This window comes from Mastacembelus armatus, chromosome 21 (assembly GCF_900324485.2).
Source record: "Mastacembelus armatus chromosome 21, fMasArm1.2, whole genome shotgun sequence".
NCBI lineage: Eukaryota > Metazoa > Chordata > Actinopteri > Synbranchiformes > Mastacembelidae > Mastacembelus > Mastacembelus armatus.
The window spans coordinates 5,736,797-5,756,613 of NC_046653.1; the positions used below are offsets into that span (position 1 = coordinate 5,736,797).

Sequence of the window (19,817 nt, forward strand, 5' to 3'; positions counted from 1 at the left end):
ATTGTTGGTATTCAGGCTCACACAGAAGGAGTGGCATTAGCCTGAACTGACCACAGTCGATGCTTTTTTAACTACTGCAAATATAATTTCACTTAATGGGTAAGTTCATAAATTATAACAGTGTTATAACACTTCGTACATCCTCTGTAGAAACAAACCACTACACTGTGTTGGTATATGTGTCACGTTTCCTTTATTGTTCAACACTTTGACAGCTGTCATGCCTTTTCCATGCCAGATTCAGAAATTTCATGAAATAAAAAGCAGAAGCTGTAACAAATACAGTCATTTAATAAATAAACAAATTGCAAAACACACACAAAGCAGTCACATTCATATATTTAAAATAAAGAACTCGTCATTCATTTAAACTATTTTCCAGTTGGTCTAATATCCATCACGAGGCACTGCAACACATTCCACGAAATACAGCAAAGGATTTTAATACAAAATGTGGAGCGGTCAACATTCTTTCATTGTTTCAAAACCCTGTTGTTTGCTTAGAAGCATCATTTCAGTTTATATAATTAAGGAAGTAAATATATTTCACAGACATTTAGAGATTTTATGCAACATTGTATTCTCATGCTAATCTTGAATGTTTTTCGCTTATGTTTAAATCAACTCCCTGTGTGATTAACTTCTGCTCTGCATAGAAAAATGACTGAGCGAAAAAGACAAGTAGCTGCAGAAAAGGGCAGTATTTAACTAGCAATAGCATGAAATCCCAGCAACCTCTGTCTGTCAATACACATATGAAAACGACTCATGAGATGATGTATGATGCAACTTCAACCCAAAAAAAAAAAAAAAAACACTAAGGACTAATCTATATTTATTTCTTTAAACTGAATCCACCCTACCACATAAGTTCCACTTTGTGTGCAAATCTGTACTTAGTAGTACATGTGAAAGCAAAATGATCAAAAAATCCGACGTGCAAACGTTTGACATGCTGGTCAGCAAACTGAATTTTTCTCACAAGGCAAAGCAGTATAAAAGAAAAAATACAACTTAGCCATTTATTTATTTACCCTAAAATAAGGAGGACAGACCAAAGGATCAATGTGTCACTGATTCATGATCAATGTAATCGTAAATCCAGTGGACTGGAATAGACTCTTAAATATGCCTGAGAAGAGACCAAACACCAGTATGTAGGAGGCTCCATCCTTGGGCAAAAGCAGATGTCAGGCATTTTTTCGGAGGTAAGAACTAATGATATACTAAACAAAAATAAGTCAGTTAACTCTTTTCAGCAATACCTTGAACACAACTTTTAAATACCAGTATGCACTTGAATCATTTTTCAGAGTCCTATGCCCAAGTGCAGTCTACGAAGAGGACATGTTATGTGTTTTAGGGGACTAAAATCAGAGAGGAAAAGAGAGCTCAAATGTGTGATTTGATGAGCAAGGACTTATAAAAAGTCAAGGACTCATAAAAAGCCAATGTTGTGGTTGTTAGCTTATTTGTGGTAAAGGAACTAGTGTCTGCCAAGAGCCAACACAGTGACAGCCCTGTATGGGGTCACTTGTGGCATCCATACCATCAGTGAGAGAAAAGAAAAAATCTGCTTTTGAGAATCAGCACTCTCCTATTTAGCATTAGAAACATTAGGAAGGAAGTTTAATAGCCCTTGTAGAGAATCCCAACAATGGATCTTCTAACCTCATTTATTTTCAAAACTTCATAAAAAAACAATAAATCTCTTTCTGGAGTTGCTACAATCTTGAGAATCATTTAAGGTGCTACGGCAATATAAAAAAACTCAGTAGCACACAATACCACTGCTTTAATTACAGTGATAAATAATTTTAATGGTCAGCCATATTTAGTATTCTAGGTTGTCCTTAATGGGAGACAGAATTAGACATCATAGAATGAACAGATGGTCGTGAGCATATGGCTGGGCAGAAAACATGAATAATTTGAGGGAGCAGAAGTGTTGCTATTGAAAAGGCATTGATTGTTTTAGCAGTCCTTGTTTGGGAAGTGTGCAGTGTTTATTTTTAAATTCTGTTAATGACTTGTACTTCAATTAAGAAATGTTTTTAACATCAAAACTCTATAACAGCATTTTGAGGCCTTTTATGGTGGCCTACTATAACATTATGTATTGTACAGAATGTATGCAAAGTTACAAACTTGAGGTACTAACCTGTAGACAACATCCTGCTTTTTTTGGAACAAGGTGCACACTATAAAAATACACTCGGGTTCTTGTAACTTTGTTCAAGTTCCTTTTATGTGTGAAATCATTTTTTAGATTCTTCAAAAGAAAAAGATCTGATGTTTCTGTAGACCATATCCACTGCTGGTTTCAGGGATTTTAACCTTTTTCAGTTCCGGTCAGCAACTCAGACCTTAAGGGACCACTCTACTGCATGGGCTAAAGTCTCAAGGAAACCTCACTGCGGATGTTCCCCTTGCACAGTCCCTCCAAGTGGTGTTGGGAAGCCTGACCCTCACTGGGTCACTGGTGTGTTGGGAAAGGTTGGCACATTTGGCGTGACAGGGCTCGTGGGGGTGTGTGGTGAGCTCTGGTAGGACCGCAGAAGAACCTTGTGTTTGGTGGCCACTTCCTCTCGCCTGCGCTGCTGGTCGGCCAAAAATTCCTTGAGACAGGTCGTTGTAAATGTGAGAGTCTGCCTACGAAGGCGTATCAAGTAGGCATCCTGAAGCCAGGAATTACTGAAGCAGTCCTTAATGGATGGACGGGCCCTGTTGAGGATGGCAGTGAGGATCCAAGTAACTTCGGAACCACATTTTAAAATCAAACACATACTAGATTTTGTCAAAAAGATAATTCCTTTGAACGGAGTAACTGGTTTGAAGCTCAGCAATAGGCAAAGATAGATATCATTTGGACAAACATGCCAATGTTTAACTTACCAAGGGTAGCTACAGAGGATCTTTTTAAGAAACAGAGAGGCACTTTGGGAGACATTCTGGTAGAGTTTAGAGAGGTCAAACTTGGCCACCTGGATCCTGGCTTCTGTTTCCTGACGATCATTCTCCATAAACGGTGACCTTCCACTCAACCTGGAAAATTAAGCAGAAGTTTTGACAGTCACAAAACAAAGTCAGGCAAAACATATCAGCAACCTGACCTGAAATGACTGCAAATGCAGCAGACAGTTTCTCAACAATAAGCCCATTTTCACCTTAAAAAGCCAATTAAATTTCAACTTAAAGAAGACGTGCTGAGTGGAAGCTGTGAAAGCAGTACTCACATGATGAAAGTCAATACACCCACACTCCAGATGTCAGCTGGAGGACCCACCACATCCCCCTTCAACATCTCTGGAGCTGAAAAGACAAGAAAGAAAACATGCACAGATATCACTATTTGAACAAAAAACTTTTAATTACATCCACAAATAGCTTTTGTAAAAAACACTCTACCTGACTTCTGATACTCTATAAGTGATTACTCAAAGGTGTTTGTGTACCTTCTTTTAGATGTACAAATAGCTTTTGTTGGTTTATAATCCTCTGATTTCATAGCTTATGTACTGACAAAACAGCTCATGAGCATCCTCACAGAAATTACTCATGATCAGTATTAGCAGGAAAAAAAAAATCAAGTAGGATTTTAGTTTCAATTTTTGTGTAGTCAGTTTCTTCTGACTAAATGTTTTGTGTTAACATTACCTGTTTGTTATATTTTTCTATGCCTTACAATAATGAATTCTCTTCTAGTCATCCTTTTGAGTACTTTACCTTAACAGCAATTACTGTACTTAGCCTACCCACTGAACACATTTCTATTCACTGGTTCCTTGCAATACACTCCTTACTACTGCAAAGAAATGCAGCACTTACCCAGGGCTATTCATTTTTCTAAGGCACTTAGAAGGTCAGTGATTTTGCAGTCCAGTCATAATTCTCTGTGTTTGTCATGCTTTTGTTGGGTTTTGTTGGCCTTGAGATGCTTGTATTGTGAGTTGGCGATATCCAAATAAACTGAATTGAACTGAATTGAATTGAACGGAGTAATAGCTTAGACATTAAACAATCATTTGATAATAGGCTAACATTAAAACCTTAACTTTATCCCTGATTCTCAGTGATCTGTGAAAAACAGGGCTCTTACACATGTACTCCAGTGTTCCAATAGAAGGGTTGAACTGCTTGAGGAAGAGAGGGTTGTAAGTCTGAGCACTGCCAAAGTCTATGATCTTGATGGCATTCATGTAGGTGACAATGATGTTCTCTGGCTTGATGTCCAGGTGGAGGATACGTCGGGTGTGAAGGTAGTCTAGACCCTGAAGGATCTGCACAATATAGCTCACCACGTCATCCTCGGAGTAACGGAATCTGAGAGAAAGCAGGTTGTTATAGGATTGTTGGAGGAATATTTTAAGGCTGATGCTCACTGATAAATATCAAAAAGAAAACTGCAGCATTCCTTTTTGGCCTAACCTGTCTATAAGGCTGTAAAGCAGCTCCTTTCCACTGCAGTACTCCGAGATAAGTACGAGGTAGCGCGGTGTTACATAAGCTTCATGCAGAGCCATGATCCTGTCATGATGAAGGGACTTAAGGATGTCATATTCCTGCAACACCATCTGCTTGCTGTCTGCCTCATACGGGACAATCTTAGCCATAAAGAGGTTGCCTGTGGCATTCTCCCGGCACTCACGGATCACACCAAAACGACCACTGTGTGATAAGGAAATGCTGTTAATCCAGTAGGCAAACAGAGCAGAAAATGCTATGTTGTTACTAATTTATGTTCATGATATTTTCTGTGTGGTCAAAAAAGGATAGATATCACACTTATACCATGCAATTGTTTTAAGTCTTTGCCCTCATTAAATGATCAAATACTCCAACTGAATGTTTAAAAAAATCTCAAAACTTTAGCTTTTACTTAGAGAATTCAGAAGATTTTCTGTTAATTAAATAACATGCTCTATACAGCTTGCACTTACATCTTTGTCTGTTTTTACTACCTGTCGTAGTAAGTTATTTAACAGCACCAGAACACTCTAAAGCCTTCATTTCAGTTTGTTTTCATAATTGTATATTACAGCCCTGTTTGACCTGCAAGCATTACCGTGCTTTCTCATCCATGAAAGTATAAGGTTTCTGTGGAACTCCCTGGCGTAGAGATCCCTCTCCAGGCTTGCCTAGTGGTGTCCTGCGTCCTGAAGGTGTTACCCGTCCTGATGGTGTGATCCGTCCTGAAGGTGTGACCCGTCCAGATGGGGTACTCTGACTGTCCCCTCCCTGCAGCACTGGTGTCAAGCTCTGTACCACCACCACAGGTGGAGAGATGGTCATGGGAGTGACTGAGAGGGTGGTGGTTGCTGGGGTGGAACTTGCCTGAGAAGGTGGAATAACTCTAGAAGTTACAGCTGGCACATACATTGGCACAGATGAAATCGGCTTCCCAATGACATGTGCAGGTGGTGGTACAGGAGAAGGTGGTTTGGTGGTCATGGGGGGAAAAGCATTTACAGGACTCTTAGGTTTGGGCGGAACAGCAGGTGGGGGCAACAGTTTAGTTTGGGGTTTACTCATACTGATGCTAAGGGTGGTCTTGGCTTTGGCTGGTGTGGTTTGAGCAGTTGTGGTGTTCTGAACAGAGGTTTGCTCAGAGGGGGATGTACTAATGGGGGGAGTAACAGTAGATAGGCTCACATCAACCTGAACAATGGGTTTGATGGTTACTGGAGAAGCAGATTTAGCCACAGGTGGAGCAGGTGATGAGACAGAGGGAGGGACAGATTGGGCAAGTGTCACTGTAGTGGATTTACTGGGAGCTGGTTTAATGGGAGGCACTTTCATGGATGACATCATCACCACAGGAGGAGGAGGAGTAGTTGCAGGAACAGTCTTCACCACCACAGTAGCACTGGATTTAGCTGGTTCTAGTGATTAACAAGGAGTGGGAGGATACACTTAAAAAAATTGATAGTGTATATGAAGAGGACAATGCACTCAATGCATGTAAGACATGACTTTTTAAACGCATTGTTTAAGAACTGTGAATAGATTGCCATGTATGTATAAAATATGAAAAAATTAGTGTACAAATACGTTCAACATACACATAAAAACATAACTCAATATAAGAAGTCTTTAAAAGAACATCTACAGCTTTCAACCTGTAAATGTTGTAATAATAATAATAATAATTTGAATTTTTTGTGAGATGATACTTACCAGAAACAGCTAGCCTCACTACTTCTGAGAGGTTGCTGTATGGGCCTTGCCCAGCTTTGTTGACACATGCCACCCTGAACCTGAAGCAGCCCCTTGGTGGCAGGTCTACCACATTGTAATAACAGTCTGCCACGCCCGTTGCCACAATTAGCCAGTTGGTCTCTCCTGAGGAGCAAAAAACAGACCCATATGTATGTCCATATATTCCAGAGATGTTTAGCTACCTTCAGTATTATTATATGATTTTTTAAATATTTCTGTTGTTTAACTCAACTGATGGGAGAAGGTGTTTTCCATACTGAAATATTTGGATACATACATGACCTGAAAAAAAGTGATTTTTCCTGTTGCTTTACGGCAAAACCTGAATGCTCTGGGCAACTCACAGCTTCCTTGAGTAAAATATGATAATAATAATAATAATGATAATAGTAATAATAGTTCACAATAAAACATTAACTAGTTCATTGTTTGTGAACACTCACCCTCTGTTCTCCTCTCCAGAGAGTATGTGCAGGGAGCCATGGTGTCTGAGGGCCTCCACACTACCAAAGCTGTGTTGTTGTATTTCTGAGGAATCTCAGGGGTCCCAGGACGATTTGGCAGGCCTAGAAAACAAATAGACTGGTATTGCTAAAGCTTATAAAACAACTAAATCTAATCATTAGCAAACCTGTTAAAACATACTAACTGTCTGTGGACTCTTATTTGCCCTCCAGGATTTCTTTTGTCTATAATGCATGCTATAATAGAATGTATTACTGTATTTATTTTATATAAATAGTACTATATACTGTATTGTATATAGGACTGTTACAGCCTGACATAAAAGTGAGGTTTGTCTCAATTCTTACGAGCAAGCGATATCGTGCAAATGCTGGACACAGAGGCCAGAGGGTTTGTAGCCACACATTCATATATTCCTGCATCCTTTTTGGTTGTCTGCATGATCATCAGTAGCTGACGGCCATCAGGGCAGGAGATCATGTTCATCCTAGCATCAATCTCCAGGGGCTTCTTATCTGAGGACATATACATGCACAGAAAGGATGTTTTATTAAAAATAAATATAATGATCAAGATTTAAACTAGCATTACATCCAATAAATGATAATGTTGAAGACTGTTAACCCTTTTAAAAAAGCTCTGTGAAGATTCAAAGATATTCTCTGTAAAATTATTTAAGATTTTCAGATGTTAGTCACACACATGACTATTGGTTTATTGGCTTGTAGAGTATCAAGGCAGCTCAGTTGTTTATTTTAGATTCTGTACAATTTTTATACAGTAGACCTTTGTTGTCATGACACCACATGTTGGTATGCACTGGGATGCAATGTAAGCCATCAGTTGGTCTATGCATTCCTGAACTCAAGCTCACTCTTATTATAAGGAAGTGAAATGATTGTGCCCATAGATCTGTGAAACCATTAGTTAGGTAATAATCCCTCATTTACAGCTCCTTACCTTTTATCCAGGTAATGTGTGGGTGGGGGCTGCCTGCTGGCAAACAGCTGAGTGTGACTGGATCCCCCTCTAGCAGGACATGATCTCTGAGCTTGATGTGGAATACTGGTGCGAAATCTGTTAGCCAAAGAAATGAGACCAAACAAATTACACCCATATTGTACATATCATCAGTGGACCAGTAGTACAACATCTGGGCTGGGTCTGACTAATGGTGCTTTCCATTACAAAGCTTTATAGTGGCATTATGTTACTGTGTCACTTGTTGCTCCCAGTAGCCACAAAGATGTATCTGTCCTGTGCTGAAAAGCAAGCATTAATACCACACTGTAAACCTGGATATTGTTTGAGTATAAACTGTTTACTAGCGATTAATTATTCTTTCGTGTTTTGTATGAACAGTGTCTCATTACTGAAACAAATACAACATTGTGCAGTGCAATAATCATGATTAGTAAAGATAACTGAACATGTTATGTTTCTGTCAAAGGGACTGGAGCTCTCGAAACTCAATGTATCTGGAGTCCAGTGTTCACAACCGCACTGGGAGGAGTTTGCCCGGTGTACCGCTACTGGGATGAAAAATAAAACGCTACATTGATTTGCTAAGTCAGAATATTGAGAAAGTATCTTGTTAGTTTGACTTAAGGGGTCATTTTATTTTTCATCATAGTGGCGGAAACGGGCTTCCATAGAATATAGCAGATATTCTGAAGAAGTCTTTGCTCATTTTTCTTTTCCAGTCAAATGCAAAAGTGGCATTATCTGACAGAAAACTACAGATACACAGTTTTTCCTCAATTTTTCCTTCCTGCCTGGGTGGATCCCCTGTTTCTATTGGTCATGAGTCTAGATTTAACAAACCTAGTTAAATTTTGACTGCAGTGTGTGCAAGAGCTTGATGAGTGGCATACTGTGTGTGCTTTGGTCAGCATAGCAGCAAACCATGGTTGTACAGTGCAAGCCAGTCTGTCTGAATGCCCCTTAAGGAAATCTTTACTGGAAATCAGTTTGTGATTGGATGCTTCACATTAGGCATCAGAGAAAAGGATGTCTCAGGTCTCTTAAAACATATTTCCTGGCTCCTCTGTCCTTCTGCTATGGTAGGTTAACTGGCTACGGCCTCTAGCCCAGTGCATTGGTTGCCTCTTAATGTACACTCTCATGTGACCTACCAGAAGCCAATTTAGAGTACTGGCGTGAACGTAAAGAACTATTTTCTCTGGAAATGGCAGTGGGTATGTCAGGTTGTGATACTGTCTTGTCTCGCCTTCCTCTGGTCAGGCCCCATCGATCCCAGCGTGATCTGCGTTCACCATCCAAACCTTTAGAAGAAAATAACAACTGACTCCATAAATAAATCATCTGACATGTAACCAAGTGCAAGTTCAAATGTGGGGTAAAATCTTCAATAAAATGAAGTTATAGCCTCATACCTTTTGATATTTCAGACTTCGGGCTGGATACAGAATCTAGAGACTCTGTTGAGACACCATTACTGGCTTGAGATGCCAATTGGTTCTGAGGAACACTGACAACCTTCATAGGACGGCTCTCTGACGTTGAACGACGAAGTAATGAAAGAATGGGTGTTCTCTTTTGCTCCTTCTCCTCCGATGTTTTCCTTTCCTCAGAGTAGCTACGAATTCTGGTGGAGATCCCAGCCACTGTTGATTCAATTTTCCTTCGCATTGTCAAGACTGGTGATTCATTATGTTTCTTATGCTCCTTCTCATCTTGTTCCAACAAAGTGTCACCACCACCATCCATGCGCATCATCTCCACTTCCTTCTTTTCCTGTGACCCTCTTCTGCCAAGAGTCCAAGACAACCTTCGTCTTGAAACAGCTGAGTCTTCTTCTTTGGTCATTTCGTCCTTGCGCTCAGCTGATGGAGTTCTCTTTAGGCGCAAAGAAAGCCTTCTCATAAAGCCTTGGTCCTTTTGAGCTTCACGAAGGTCTTGGACTGACTTTGATTTCTCTTCAAGTCTCCTTTGTGCTAATTCCAGTGGAGCCCCCACAGGCCCAGGTCTGTATATCTCTTCACCCAAGTCTGTAAAGCCTGATGACGTTGCTTGTGGTTTGTCCTCATTCTTGGACCGAGACAAAAATTTTAGACTTCTTGAGAGAGAAGACTCACGTTTTTTGAAACGGGCCTCAAAGACTTCTTCAGATGTGATGTCCTCTAAGTCCACCCCTGCTGGAAGCTCTTGCTCAGATGAGGAATGTGGGGTCATTGTTGGTGGACTGGGTTCCTTTGTGATCATTTCTGGTGATGCTACCCTGGAATATACAGCAGGATGCTCAGTGGATGACATGACACCTGGCCTTGATGGACCTGGCAAAGCAGATCTGGTGGCCGGTGAGGTTGTAGGTACAGCCTCCTCTACAACAGTGGTTGTAGAAGAGGCTGACAGTGAATTACTGGGAGGCTGAAGTGAAGGGACCATGATGGTCTGCATGATACTGGCATATGCTGAAGTTCTTCCATCTGGAAGAACAACTCGAGCAGGAAGCGAGGGTGCTCCACAAGCTGACACAGTATTTGTTGAGGAGATGGGAAAAACCATAACTGAGCTTGTGGTCATGATCATCTCAGAAGAGCTAGTGGGCATCTTTATGTCTACATTTTCTACAGCAACTTCTACATTTTCTTTAGCAGTTGCTTCGTCCACAGTGACAATTCTTTCCTCATCTTTCATAATCTCTTCTTTTTCTTCTTGCTCTTTTTCTCCTTCTTCTTCCTCTTCCATTTTCTCTTCCAAATTAGTGCTTTGAACTACATGTGGAGGCATAGGAATTTTCTGGCCTGTATACTCTGTTTCAGTCATTGGTTCTTCTGATATGCTCATGTCCTTCTCTGAGAAACCACTTGTGCTTGATCTCTCATCAAAATTACAATCTGTAGTCAGTCCATCCATCTTTTCATTTATAGTCTCATCTTGTTTTATGTCTTTCTCCATTAATGATTCATCGCTTTCTGTTTTGGTGGGACTCTCCTGTAAAACAGACTCCGGCGTTGGTGGTTTTGGTGAAGGTTCCCTGGGAGTCACTGGACGGGAGTCTAACTTGGTTTGCTCAGTTAGAGCTGACATAGATATAGCTTCCTTAAGTCTTCTCTCTTCTACCTGTGCCAGGGGAATTTCCAGAGGAGCACCCGAACGGCGGTGTAGAGCTATTGGCTCTGAATCACCTTGACTGAAAGAAGCACTTTTGCGCAAAACTTTGGGTTTTGGTACTTCATCCCTTGGTGAATAGCTGGATGCAGCTCTAGTTAGTGGAGGTGGGCCCAAACGAGCAGTACGAGCATAGCGATCTGAAGATACGGCACGTTTTTCATCTCCCATTCCTAATGTTTCCAAAAGAGGTCCTCTCAGTCCACTCATCTTGTTGTCCACAGACCCTCCACGAAGCAGTCGCTGTCTCATCAGCTCTAGTTTAAGAGCATAGTCTTCCTGACTCATCTTAGCTGTCCCTGGGCTGGTGCTTCTCCTCGGTAGTTCCATAGAGACAGCTTTCTTCAGAACTCTCCTCCCATCCTCTTGGCTTTCTTCTCCAGCTCCTTCCTCAGGTGTAATCCGCAGCAGTAACGCACTATCAGCTGAACCTCCACGTCTTAGTTCTCCTCTTCGTCGTCCACCCTCTGGTTTATCTGACTCCATACTTGAACCTCTCCGTAGTGGTTTTCTGGACAGCTCTGAGCTTTGTGGCAATTCAGTAGGTGCTTCTTCACCTGAAGATGCTTTGTCGTTGTCTTGAGATGACCTTTTTTGCTGGCGGCCTTTACCTGTGAATTCAACCCCTTCTTTATCCATTTTATTAGGGTCACATTCAATTGCCTCCTGAGCTTCAACAGGTGACCCAGACCATTTGCTTGTTCCATTCTGCTTCTCCATCTCCTGCTCGCTGGTCTGGATGTCATTCAGTGACATCCTTGAGCCAGAGAATTCCATGTGAAGTGGCATTGGTATAAATGGCAGTTCATCAATGTCTTCATCAGAATCTGAGGATGATGATGGCAAAGGTGAACCCTCTTTAAGGTGTCTGGGAACTGCAATGGAGATATGACTGGAGGAATCATTCAGTAACTCTGGTATTGACCTCATGACCATTTTGGATTTATAGTTGATAAGTGAGCGCTGTTAAAAGAGAAAACATAAAGAGAAATTTTAAAAAGGCATTCAGTGTGCAATGAAATATATAGAAAGCGAGAAGGGAAAATGAAATATTCCTCACCTGCCATTTTCTGCGAGATACAAACTTCTTCAGCGCCTCTGTACTTACGGGCTTCCCCTTACTAAGTGTCTGACAATAGACAATAAAATAATGCACACACACATTTTAGGAATGAACCTTGATCAATAGTCCCAATTAGAAATTACTGAAGAAAGAGAATGCATATGAGCAACACTGTCACTGGCCTTGTCTTACCTTGAACCAGGGGTGTCGGAGACATTCCTGAGTATCAGGTCTCCTAAAGTAAAATAATGGTATAATTTTGTTTTACAGGGTTATACACATTTATTCCATTATCAAGCTTAATAAATTGTGCTACAGTATATATCAGTCTTCTTAGATTAAAAGCCATATGAAATAAATTCCAAATGAAATATCATATGAGAGTTGAGACATGGACTGGAGAATAAGCAGCTACTTAATAATAAAAATTTGAAAAACATTTAACACCTTAACATAATCCTTTGACTATTGGATTAAAATATAATAAATCTAAAAAATAGTGATACATGTTAAATAAGGACTGTTTCCAACATCCAAGACTGCTGCAACCTTATTTCTCACAAGTGTGGTAATTGTGACACGCTCTTGTACATCAGGATGCATCCTCAGATTTCATGTAATTTTCTCATGTATCATTCTGTATATTTATAACTAATTTGATTTTCATTTGTAAATTTCTTTTTGTTTGTAGTTTGTATGTGTATTTTTATACAATAATTTTAGATTAAAGAGATTTCAAAGAGTAGAGTTCCAGTACTGTTACTCACAGTCTGTCGGCTACCAGCAGTTTTATGATGAACCCTTTAGCCTCTCGGCAAAGGTAAGCAAACATGCTCTCCTCAAAGGCAACATTATAGTTTCTGATGTTCAGTACAGAGCTGCGGTCATTCTCCCCAGCAAATGGAGAAACTCCTGTCAGACTGATGACAAAAACAACTGTATTTAATTGCAAGCTCAGAGGTAGTCCTTAACAGGCTTCATCAATATAAAATACTATAAATATATAAATAAATAATAATAATTTGACTCACCACAAGTATGCAATAACTCCGATTGGCCTAGACAAAGAAGAGAGAATTAAAAATGGTGAGCTAAGACAAAACAAACTAAGATGTTTGGTTGACAATTCAAAAGATACTCTACCAGATGTCTGTTGCTTTTGACACAGGGGTCTGATTGACAATTTCTGGTGCAACAAATTCTGGTGTGCCATATTTGCAGTACTGAGCGTCATCGGGTGTGATCTCCACTGCGTTGCCAAAGTCACAGATTCGGATCTGGTCACCAAGGGGGTCTGCCATAAGAATGTTATCAGGCTGAGGAAAGAATAAGAAAGTAATATTTTATCATGTTCTAAATATGTTTTGCATGATCACTTTCCAAGTGTAAAACAAAAAACTATCCCAGTTCATCCCACATATAAAATATATGACATAGATATGTGAGTATTTACCTTGATGTCAAGGTGTATGATCTTATGATGATGAAGGTAGTCGACTCCCTCAAGCAGCTGCCTTATGCATGACCGTACCTGAAGGTCGCACAGGACAGATGCACCAGTATAGTACAGCTGTTATTTATGATGATTTATTATTTTAAATGTATTATTTTAAAATATCTATTAAAATCGACATTGAAATGTTGGTTTCTTGAGTAGCCGTAAAACAGAGGACTCACATCAGACTCCATTACTGTAGATTTCTTTGTAAATCTGTCAAGAAGCTCTTCATGGCATCTTTAAAGCTGAATTAAGGTTATTCTTTTAGGGACCTTGTGTGCACCTTACAATACACAATACTTGCTAGTAATACATTTATAGTATGTGTGAATGTGTATTGCACTTTTCAGATTTTTTTATTAAATGTTTTCAGAACACAATGCTTACAGTAGTAAGTAAATTAATCGGAATTAAACTTATCTATTCTTATCTATAAGTAGAAAGAAATAGAATAACTGTAGAGGATTGCTTCCAGATGATTGTTGTGTATTTACTAGGGCTGTCAAAATGAACGCGTTAATAACGTGTTAACTCATTTTAATGGCACTAATTCTATTAACACACGATTAACGCAGCACGCATTTCCTGTTTTACCCATGGCCTAGCCCATAGTATGTGAAATTGATAATGCAGCCATAGACAGTAAAGAGTGCAGCAGCAAACAGAAATGGAGAAAGAAAAAGGTCTTCTGAACAGTAAACTTATTTACAAAACAATGTCTTCAGAGATTTAGCAACACCTGCCACATCTATACCTTGTGAAAGATTGTTTTTACTGTCAAGACATGTTGTTCAGAAAAAGTGAGCTACCCTGTCCTCTGACAGTGTAAACAGGCTTGACTGTTTGAGCAACTGACTCAGTGCAAAGAAAGAGAAATAATCAGAACTTATTTTTTCTTTGTTCTTTTTTTCCGTGTTTAATAGACATGAACAAGTTCTTTGAAAAACATATCTACTGTCTTTGAAACATGTTCTTTATGCTGTATGTTTAGGGTAGTTTCACTAATAATAAACATACATTTGCATAAAGCATCCATGTTAGTCCATGTCCATGTTGATTAGAGTGTTAAAAACTTGAAAAAGTATTAATTTAAGATACATTTAGAACAGATAAAAATGTGTGATTAAGTTGTAATTAATCATGAGTTAACTTATGACAATCATGCGATTAATCGAGATTAAATATTTTAATCGATTGACAGCCCTAGTATTTACAAATAATTTCATTTATTGCATACTTTGCAAAATAAACAGTAATAATAAGGATACATTTCAGTGATGATGATGACTGCATTCTTCTTCTCAAAAGCATCATGAAAGTAAAGGACTCTCTCATGGTCTAGCTTGGAGAGCAGGTTCATCTCTCTCAGAGCAGATGCCTTCTTCTTGGCTCGTGTAGAAATAAATTTTGCAGCATACTCTGTTTTGTCTACCTTCTGAGTCACACGTTTTACATAGGAAAATGCACCTCTGGAGGGAAAAAATGGCAATCACTCAGATTATCTTATCTTTCTGTGATGAAGTCCAGAAAATTCAAACTCTTAAGAATTCAAACTGTTAAAAATAGCACAATTTAGATATTAATACAAAAGGAAACACAGCCCCATTTTGTCAAATGTTTCTAATTGCTTCTCTAGCACCACACTGAAACAAACATCTTACCTTCCAATTTCCTTATGGATGTCATAGTAATCTGCGAGCCTGCGCATTTTTCTTAGTATAGTGTCCTCATCGTCCATTGTGTCCTCTTTACTTTTAGCTACAAGAATGGAAAGGTTTGATTTAGTTAAAAAAAATTATATAGCCAACTCCAAATAACTACTAGGAAGACAGTGATTATTCATGTCTGTTACTTCACTTTGCTGTTAGCCATGTAGTCAAGAAACTGTTGTTGTTTCTCATGGTTCTAATAGAGTTACCTCTTACCTTCATGAATGGTGAGTTCAGCTTTACAAGACACAGATCCTGCCAAGTTCCTGGCAGTGCAGGTGTACACCCCAGAGTCTTCTGGACAAGCATTTACAACCACCAGGGAACATTCATTGTCATCGTACACAAAAGTGTAATGATTGCTCTCAGACAGTAGAATATCATTCTGAAAGCAAATAGTGTGAGTTTCAACAATAGTTCTTCTAGGATTTAGTGACAATCTATGCCCATATGTCACTTGTTTATTAAATGAAGTGTGTCTGTTTTTAAAAAATGGTATAGGTTCACTAATATAAATACACCAAAAAAGTCAAATGAAGTGAAAACCTTGAGCCAGAGGATATCTGGAATGGGTTTTCCCTCGACAACCACAGCAAAGCGAGGGCTCTCCTCAACACAAACATCTAAGTCCTCCATAATAGTTTCAAATGTTGGTGCAGCTGTGGACAGAGTTACAAAGTTACAAACGTAGATAGATACATAGATACATAGATAGATAGATGGATAGATGGATAGATGGTGGGTGGACAGATGGATGGCCTACCTGCCATCTCAACACTGAAAGTGCAGCTATCACTGCCATACTGGTTGGAGGCCACAAACACCATCTCTCCAATGTCAGCACTCCTCACATTCAGTAGCTTCAGCATGTGTTGGTCGTCATCTGGCATTCCCATTTCATACAGGCCTGGCTTGCTAACCAGGACCACTCCCCTTCTGGGGAAAAATGATGCAGTGTAAACCTTGATTATTTGTTAGCAGACTGTCACAGCACAGGTGTGGTGGATGACTGGCTCTTGCGTGAGTGTAAGTCAGACTACAATAATAGAAATGGAATCAAACAGCTGCCAGTATTCATTGCAGTACTGCATTATGGTTGTTAGTCCTACACTATTGTAAAACACACCAGGTCGACAAGGTGAGTTCACCAACACGTACTACATTAATTATATACCAACATAGATTTTACATTGAAAACCACATATACAACTGTAGTGTTGTTAAAGAATACCAGTTGGAGCTAATGAAAATGCAAATAATGCAATCGTGGAAGCTTTTACATATATTATACATATATAATTTGATACATATATTAGATCCCATTCAGTGATTTCATTGCAAAAATAAAATCAAAGCATTAATAGAAAATTGATAAGAGAGACAGCCTGTACCTCTTCCAGATGACTGCAGCGTTGACATGATTGAGAGTAACAGTGATGGTGACTGACTGGTTTTCCATCACATATACAATTTCTGGCTTATCAGCAATCACTGGAGCCTCCTGAAAATAGGGACCTTGAGGAAACCCAAAGTTAATATTTAGCAAACCTGTAGTGCACACCTCTGAATTGATAAATGTTCAAAAAAGCTGCATGTACCTCGGTCCAGGAGCTGCACTGGATCTGTGGCAGGTGAGGGTTTGCTGAATGCTTTGTTGGTGATGGTCAAGATCCTGAAAGCATAGCGGACACCTTTGGAGAGGGTAGTAATGGTGTAGGTGGTCTCCTTCAGGGCAGAAGCTATGATGGTCCACTGGATGGAGCCAAGGGCCTGTTGCTGGATGGCATACATCAAGGAGCTGGGATCTGTAAGAAAAGGGTTTTGATTTGAGATGCTACATAACAATGTGGAAATTGATTTTGTCCTAAAATATACAACAATATTGCAAGCTAAGTGGCTAAGAAAGCTTTAAGTCAGTTCATTTATTATTTCATTTTGTCTAAACATGCAGTATATTGAATTCATTAAGAATTAATAATGTTTATATTATCTTATTGTCTTGTAGGCATTAAACTACATTTCTAAACTGTAACATGTTAGAGTATGTCTGTAGGCTATACCAATGGAAGGGTCCAGCCTCCTAGGTTTCTTCCAGCTTAAGGTGATGGCTTTGCCAGTGATGGATTCTATCACTGGAGGCCCGTCAGGTGGGTCAGGTAGGATATCTGTGAGTGATGACAATGAAACATTGAATTAAAGTTTCTTATCTGCCTTTTCTCAAGACACTCTTACAGACACTGATGCACTGAGTTATAATGTGTGTCTTATTAACCACAATTACTTATATCAAAATGTTTTGTTCTACATGGTAAAAAAAGTAATGAAAATTACCTGTAACATAGAGATGGGAGTAGCAGGTGGCCTTGCCTATTTTATTAGAGATGACACTCTTATAGACCCCGCCATGGGCATGGCACACAGAGCGGATGACCAGGCTGTGGACATCACGAACTGCAGCAGAAAGTGCAGAATAAATGGCGAAAAGACACAAGGTACAGTGTAAGCATCTTTCTGTAACTGTAATCAATATAGCAACACTGTCATAAAATGCAAATTAATAAACAAAACTGCTTAAACTATGTTTAGGTTCGCCTCTTAACCCCTTGTGTCCTCTTTCGGAAACAAGACAGAAGTAGCGTGATGTTATGATAGTACCACAAATTATTATACAAATAAAGTCTGAGTGGTGTTTTTTAGGCCATGTCCATGATCTTCTCTAACCTTATTTAAGTAATTGAAGTTGTAAATTTTGTATGAATAGTCTGGTTTACTTAAACTGTTAATACAGATTTGTCAGGAAGAGGAATTTAAAATAAATGGTAAATAATAAGATTACTTTGTAAAGGGTCAATCGCTTTGGGGAGAAATTAATCAAGTTACAATCAAATTAAACACTTACACTGTGTCATCTTTCTGTCCTCTGTGCTTTCAATTCTTTTGCCATTGTGGAACCAAGCGATAGTGGGGTACGGCAAACCAGCCACTTTGCATTTCAGCACAGCCTCCTTTCCCTCGATCACATCCAAGTCATAAAGTGGTTTGATGAAGTCCGGCATAGTGAAACGCTCTACCTCATTCTCTGGGACCTCTGGCTCTTCTGGAATGGATGGCATCTTCTCCAATTTAGCCCTAAACAAAAGAGAATACAGGGATAGTAAAAAGGAGATAAGCAGAAATAGATCACATTGAAAGTGGATTCTGTAATCCATAGTCTGAAAAAGTCCAGCAAAGCAATTTCCCATAAATAGCAATCTCTTACATTTGTGAGGAGATAGCTGGCCGGGGTTCTTGTATGTAAAGTTCAGCAGAGCTCTCTGATTCACCATGACTGTTCTGGGCTGTGACAGTGTAGAACCCCTCATCCTCGCTGGTCACATGAGAAATGATAAGAGAGTGGCGGCCTCCCTCCTGAAGAATACGAATATCCTCACTTTCTGTCAGCTGACGGTCTAAAAAGAAAAAGGAGTGTGTTTTTATACATCAGTTCCATTACAAAGTGCACTACAAATCCTAGAATCAACTGCAAAACACAGAGGAAGTGAGAGAAGAAAAAACAAATGTGTAATTTCAGTTTCAATGTATATCATAAAAACACTATTAAGTACAATCCTACCAAAGTGACACCAGGTGACCTTAGGAGATGGTGTCCCACTGACTTTGCAGTCGAATCGAGCATTACGACCCTCAATCACTTCCAGAACATCCAACTTTCGAGTGAAGAGAGGTTCAATGGAAGGGATAACTCTGAGTTTGCCACATGAGGTCACTTCCTCTAAAGAGTCCAAATTAAATTTAATCCATAAAAGAGAAGGAAAAACCAACAATTAATGAATTCCTGGTAATTTCTGCATCATACATATTGTTTTTTTTGAGACATACCTCTGGCTGTGCTAAGCTTGCACATGTATGTTCCACTGTCATCCTCGTGTACTGAGTTGAGCAGCAGTCGGCACTTTCTTCCATCAAAGTACATCTTACAGTTGAGCAATGCTGGCTGGATCAGCTTCCCATCTGCAAGCCAGTCCACATCGGTGTCCTTTGGTCCAGTGATATGACACTCAAACAAAACTGTCTCTCCAGCCGTGGCTGTAATGTCCTTGACTGGGCGAATGACGGCCAGACCCGGCTCAACTAGTGGAGCTGGGTTAAATAAAGGACATTTTCTGAAGAGTGCTGTTAAGTGATACATGTACACCATTGTTGAATTAATGTTTTTATTCACTTGGAGTTGGTATCAATGTATAAGCTAACTAACAAGTAAACTAGCATCAGGAATTTGGGTCATAGTGTTGCAAACAGTTAAGTGAAATGTTGATCTTAAAAGTGACAGTAAAGATATGAAAAGCAACATACCTTTTACCTCCAGCTTCCCTTCACACTGCTTTGTTCCATACTCATTAATGATCTTACAGGTGTAAATCCCAGAGTCCGACCTCACTGCTGACTTGATTGTCATTTCAAAAGTGCCATCTTCTGTCTCATGCACAATGTGACGTGGGCCTGTTTTTACTGTAACTCTGTCTCTGAGCCTAAAAAGAATTAAGGGATCAATTATTATTTTGTTTAAACATAAGAGGTGAGTCACTCATATACACTCTAAACATTTAAAATGTATTTTATACAATGGAGAGTAACTAAGCACACACTTTTTCAGCTATAAGCTCTCTTCTGGCTAGTGTGGAGGGGGTGGGAAGTGGGATACATTGTCCAGGACTGCCAATTTTATGTT

The 19,817-nt window shown here is 39.5% G+C and overlaps 1 protein-coding gene across 3 annotated transcripts in view; it reads right to left on the reverse strand.

The window, feature by feature from the left end:
• Nucleotides 1-176: 176 nt before the first annotated feature.
• The window catches only part of spegb (striated muscle enriched protein kinase b), a 36,998-nt gene continuing 17,357 nt past the window's right edge, over nt 177-19,817 (reverse strand). Inside the window, exons 9-41 of one of the 3 annotated variants that reach the window (XM_026295096.1) lie at nt 19,442-19,617; nt 18,968-19,228; nt 18,702-18,860; nt 18,348-18,537; nt 17,988-18,217; nt 17,420-17,539; nt 17,149-17,253; nt 16,687-16,893; nt 16,480-16,603; nt 15,852-16,021; nt 15,635-15,747; nt 15,305-15,473; nt 15,041-15,137; nt 14,648-14,848; nt 13,559-13,616; nt 13,335-13,412; nt 13,025-13,197; nt 12,913-12,939; nt 12,649-12,801; nt 12,074-12,116; nt 11,879-11,947; nt 9,081-11,781; nt 8,820-8,969; nt 7,645-7,761; nt 7,032-7,199; nt 6,663-6,785; nt 6,178-6,342; nt 5,066-5,882; nt 4,429-4,668; nt 4,100-4,323; nt 3,237-3,312; nt 2,896-3,045; nt 177-2,724 (exon numbers count right to left, since the gene is read on the reverse strand). In XM_026295096.1, coding sequence (XP_026150881.1) covers nt 2,469-2,724; nt 2,896-3,045; nt 3,237-3,312; nt 4,100-4,323; nt 4,429-4,668; nt 5,066-5,882; nt 6,178-6,342; nt 6,663-6,785; nt 7,032-7,199; nt 7,645-7,761; nt 8,820-8,969; nt 9,081-11,781; nt 11,879-11,947; nt 12,074-12,116; nt 12,649-12,801; nt 12,913-12,939; nt 13,025-13,197; nt 13,335-13,412; nt 13,559-13,616; nt 14,648-14,848; nt 15,041-15,137; nt 15,305-15,473; nt 15,635-15,747; nt 15,852-16,021; nt 16,480-16,603; nt 16,687-16,893; nt 17,149-17,253; nt 17,420-17,539; nt 17,988-18,217; nt 18,348-18,537; nt 18,702-18,860; nt 18,968-19,228; nt 19,442-19,617 — 8,110 coding nt within the window. In that variant the 3' untranslated portion in view covers nt 177-2,468. Of the gene's footprint in view, nt 2,725-2,895; nt 3,046-3,236; nt 3,313-4,099; nt 4,324-4,428; nt 4,669-5,065; nt 5,883-6,177; nt 6,343-6,662; nt 6,786-7,031; nt 7,200-7,644; nt 7,762-8,819; nt 8,970-9,080; nt 11,782-11,878; nt 11,948-12,073; nt 12,117-12,648; nt 12,802-12,912; nt 12,940-13,024; nt 13,198-13,334; nt 13,413-13,558; nt 13,617-14,647; nt 14,849-15,040; nt 15,138-15,304; nt 15,474-15,634; nt 15,748-15,851; nt 16,025-16,479; nt 16,604-16,686; nt 16,894-17,148; nt 17,254-17,419; nt 17,540-17,987; nt 18,218-18,347; nt 18,538-18,701; nt 18,861-18,967; nt 19,229-19,441; nt 19,618-19,817 lie in introns of those variants that run through there. The other 2 variants (XM_026295095.1, XM_026295097.2) reach the window with 2 other exon arrangements.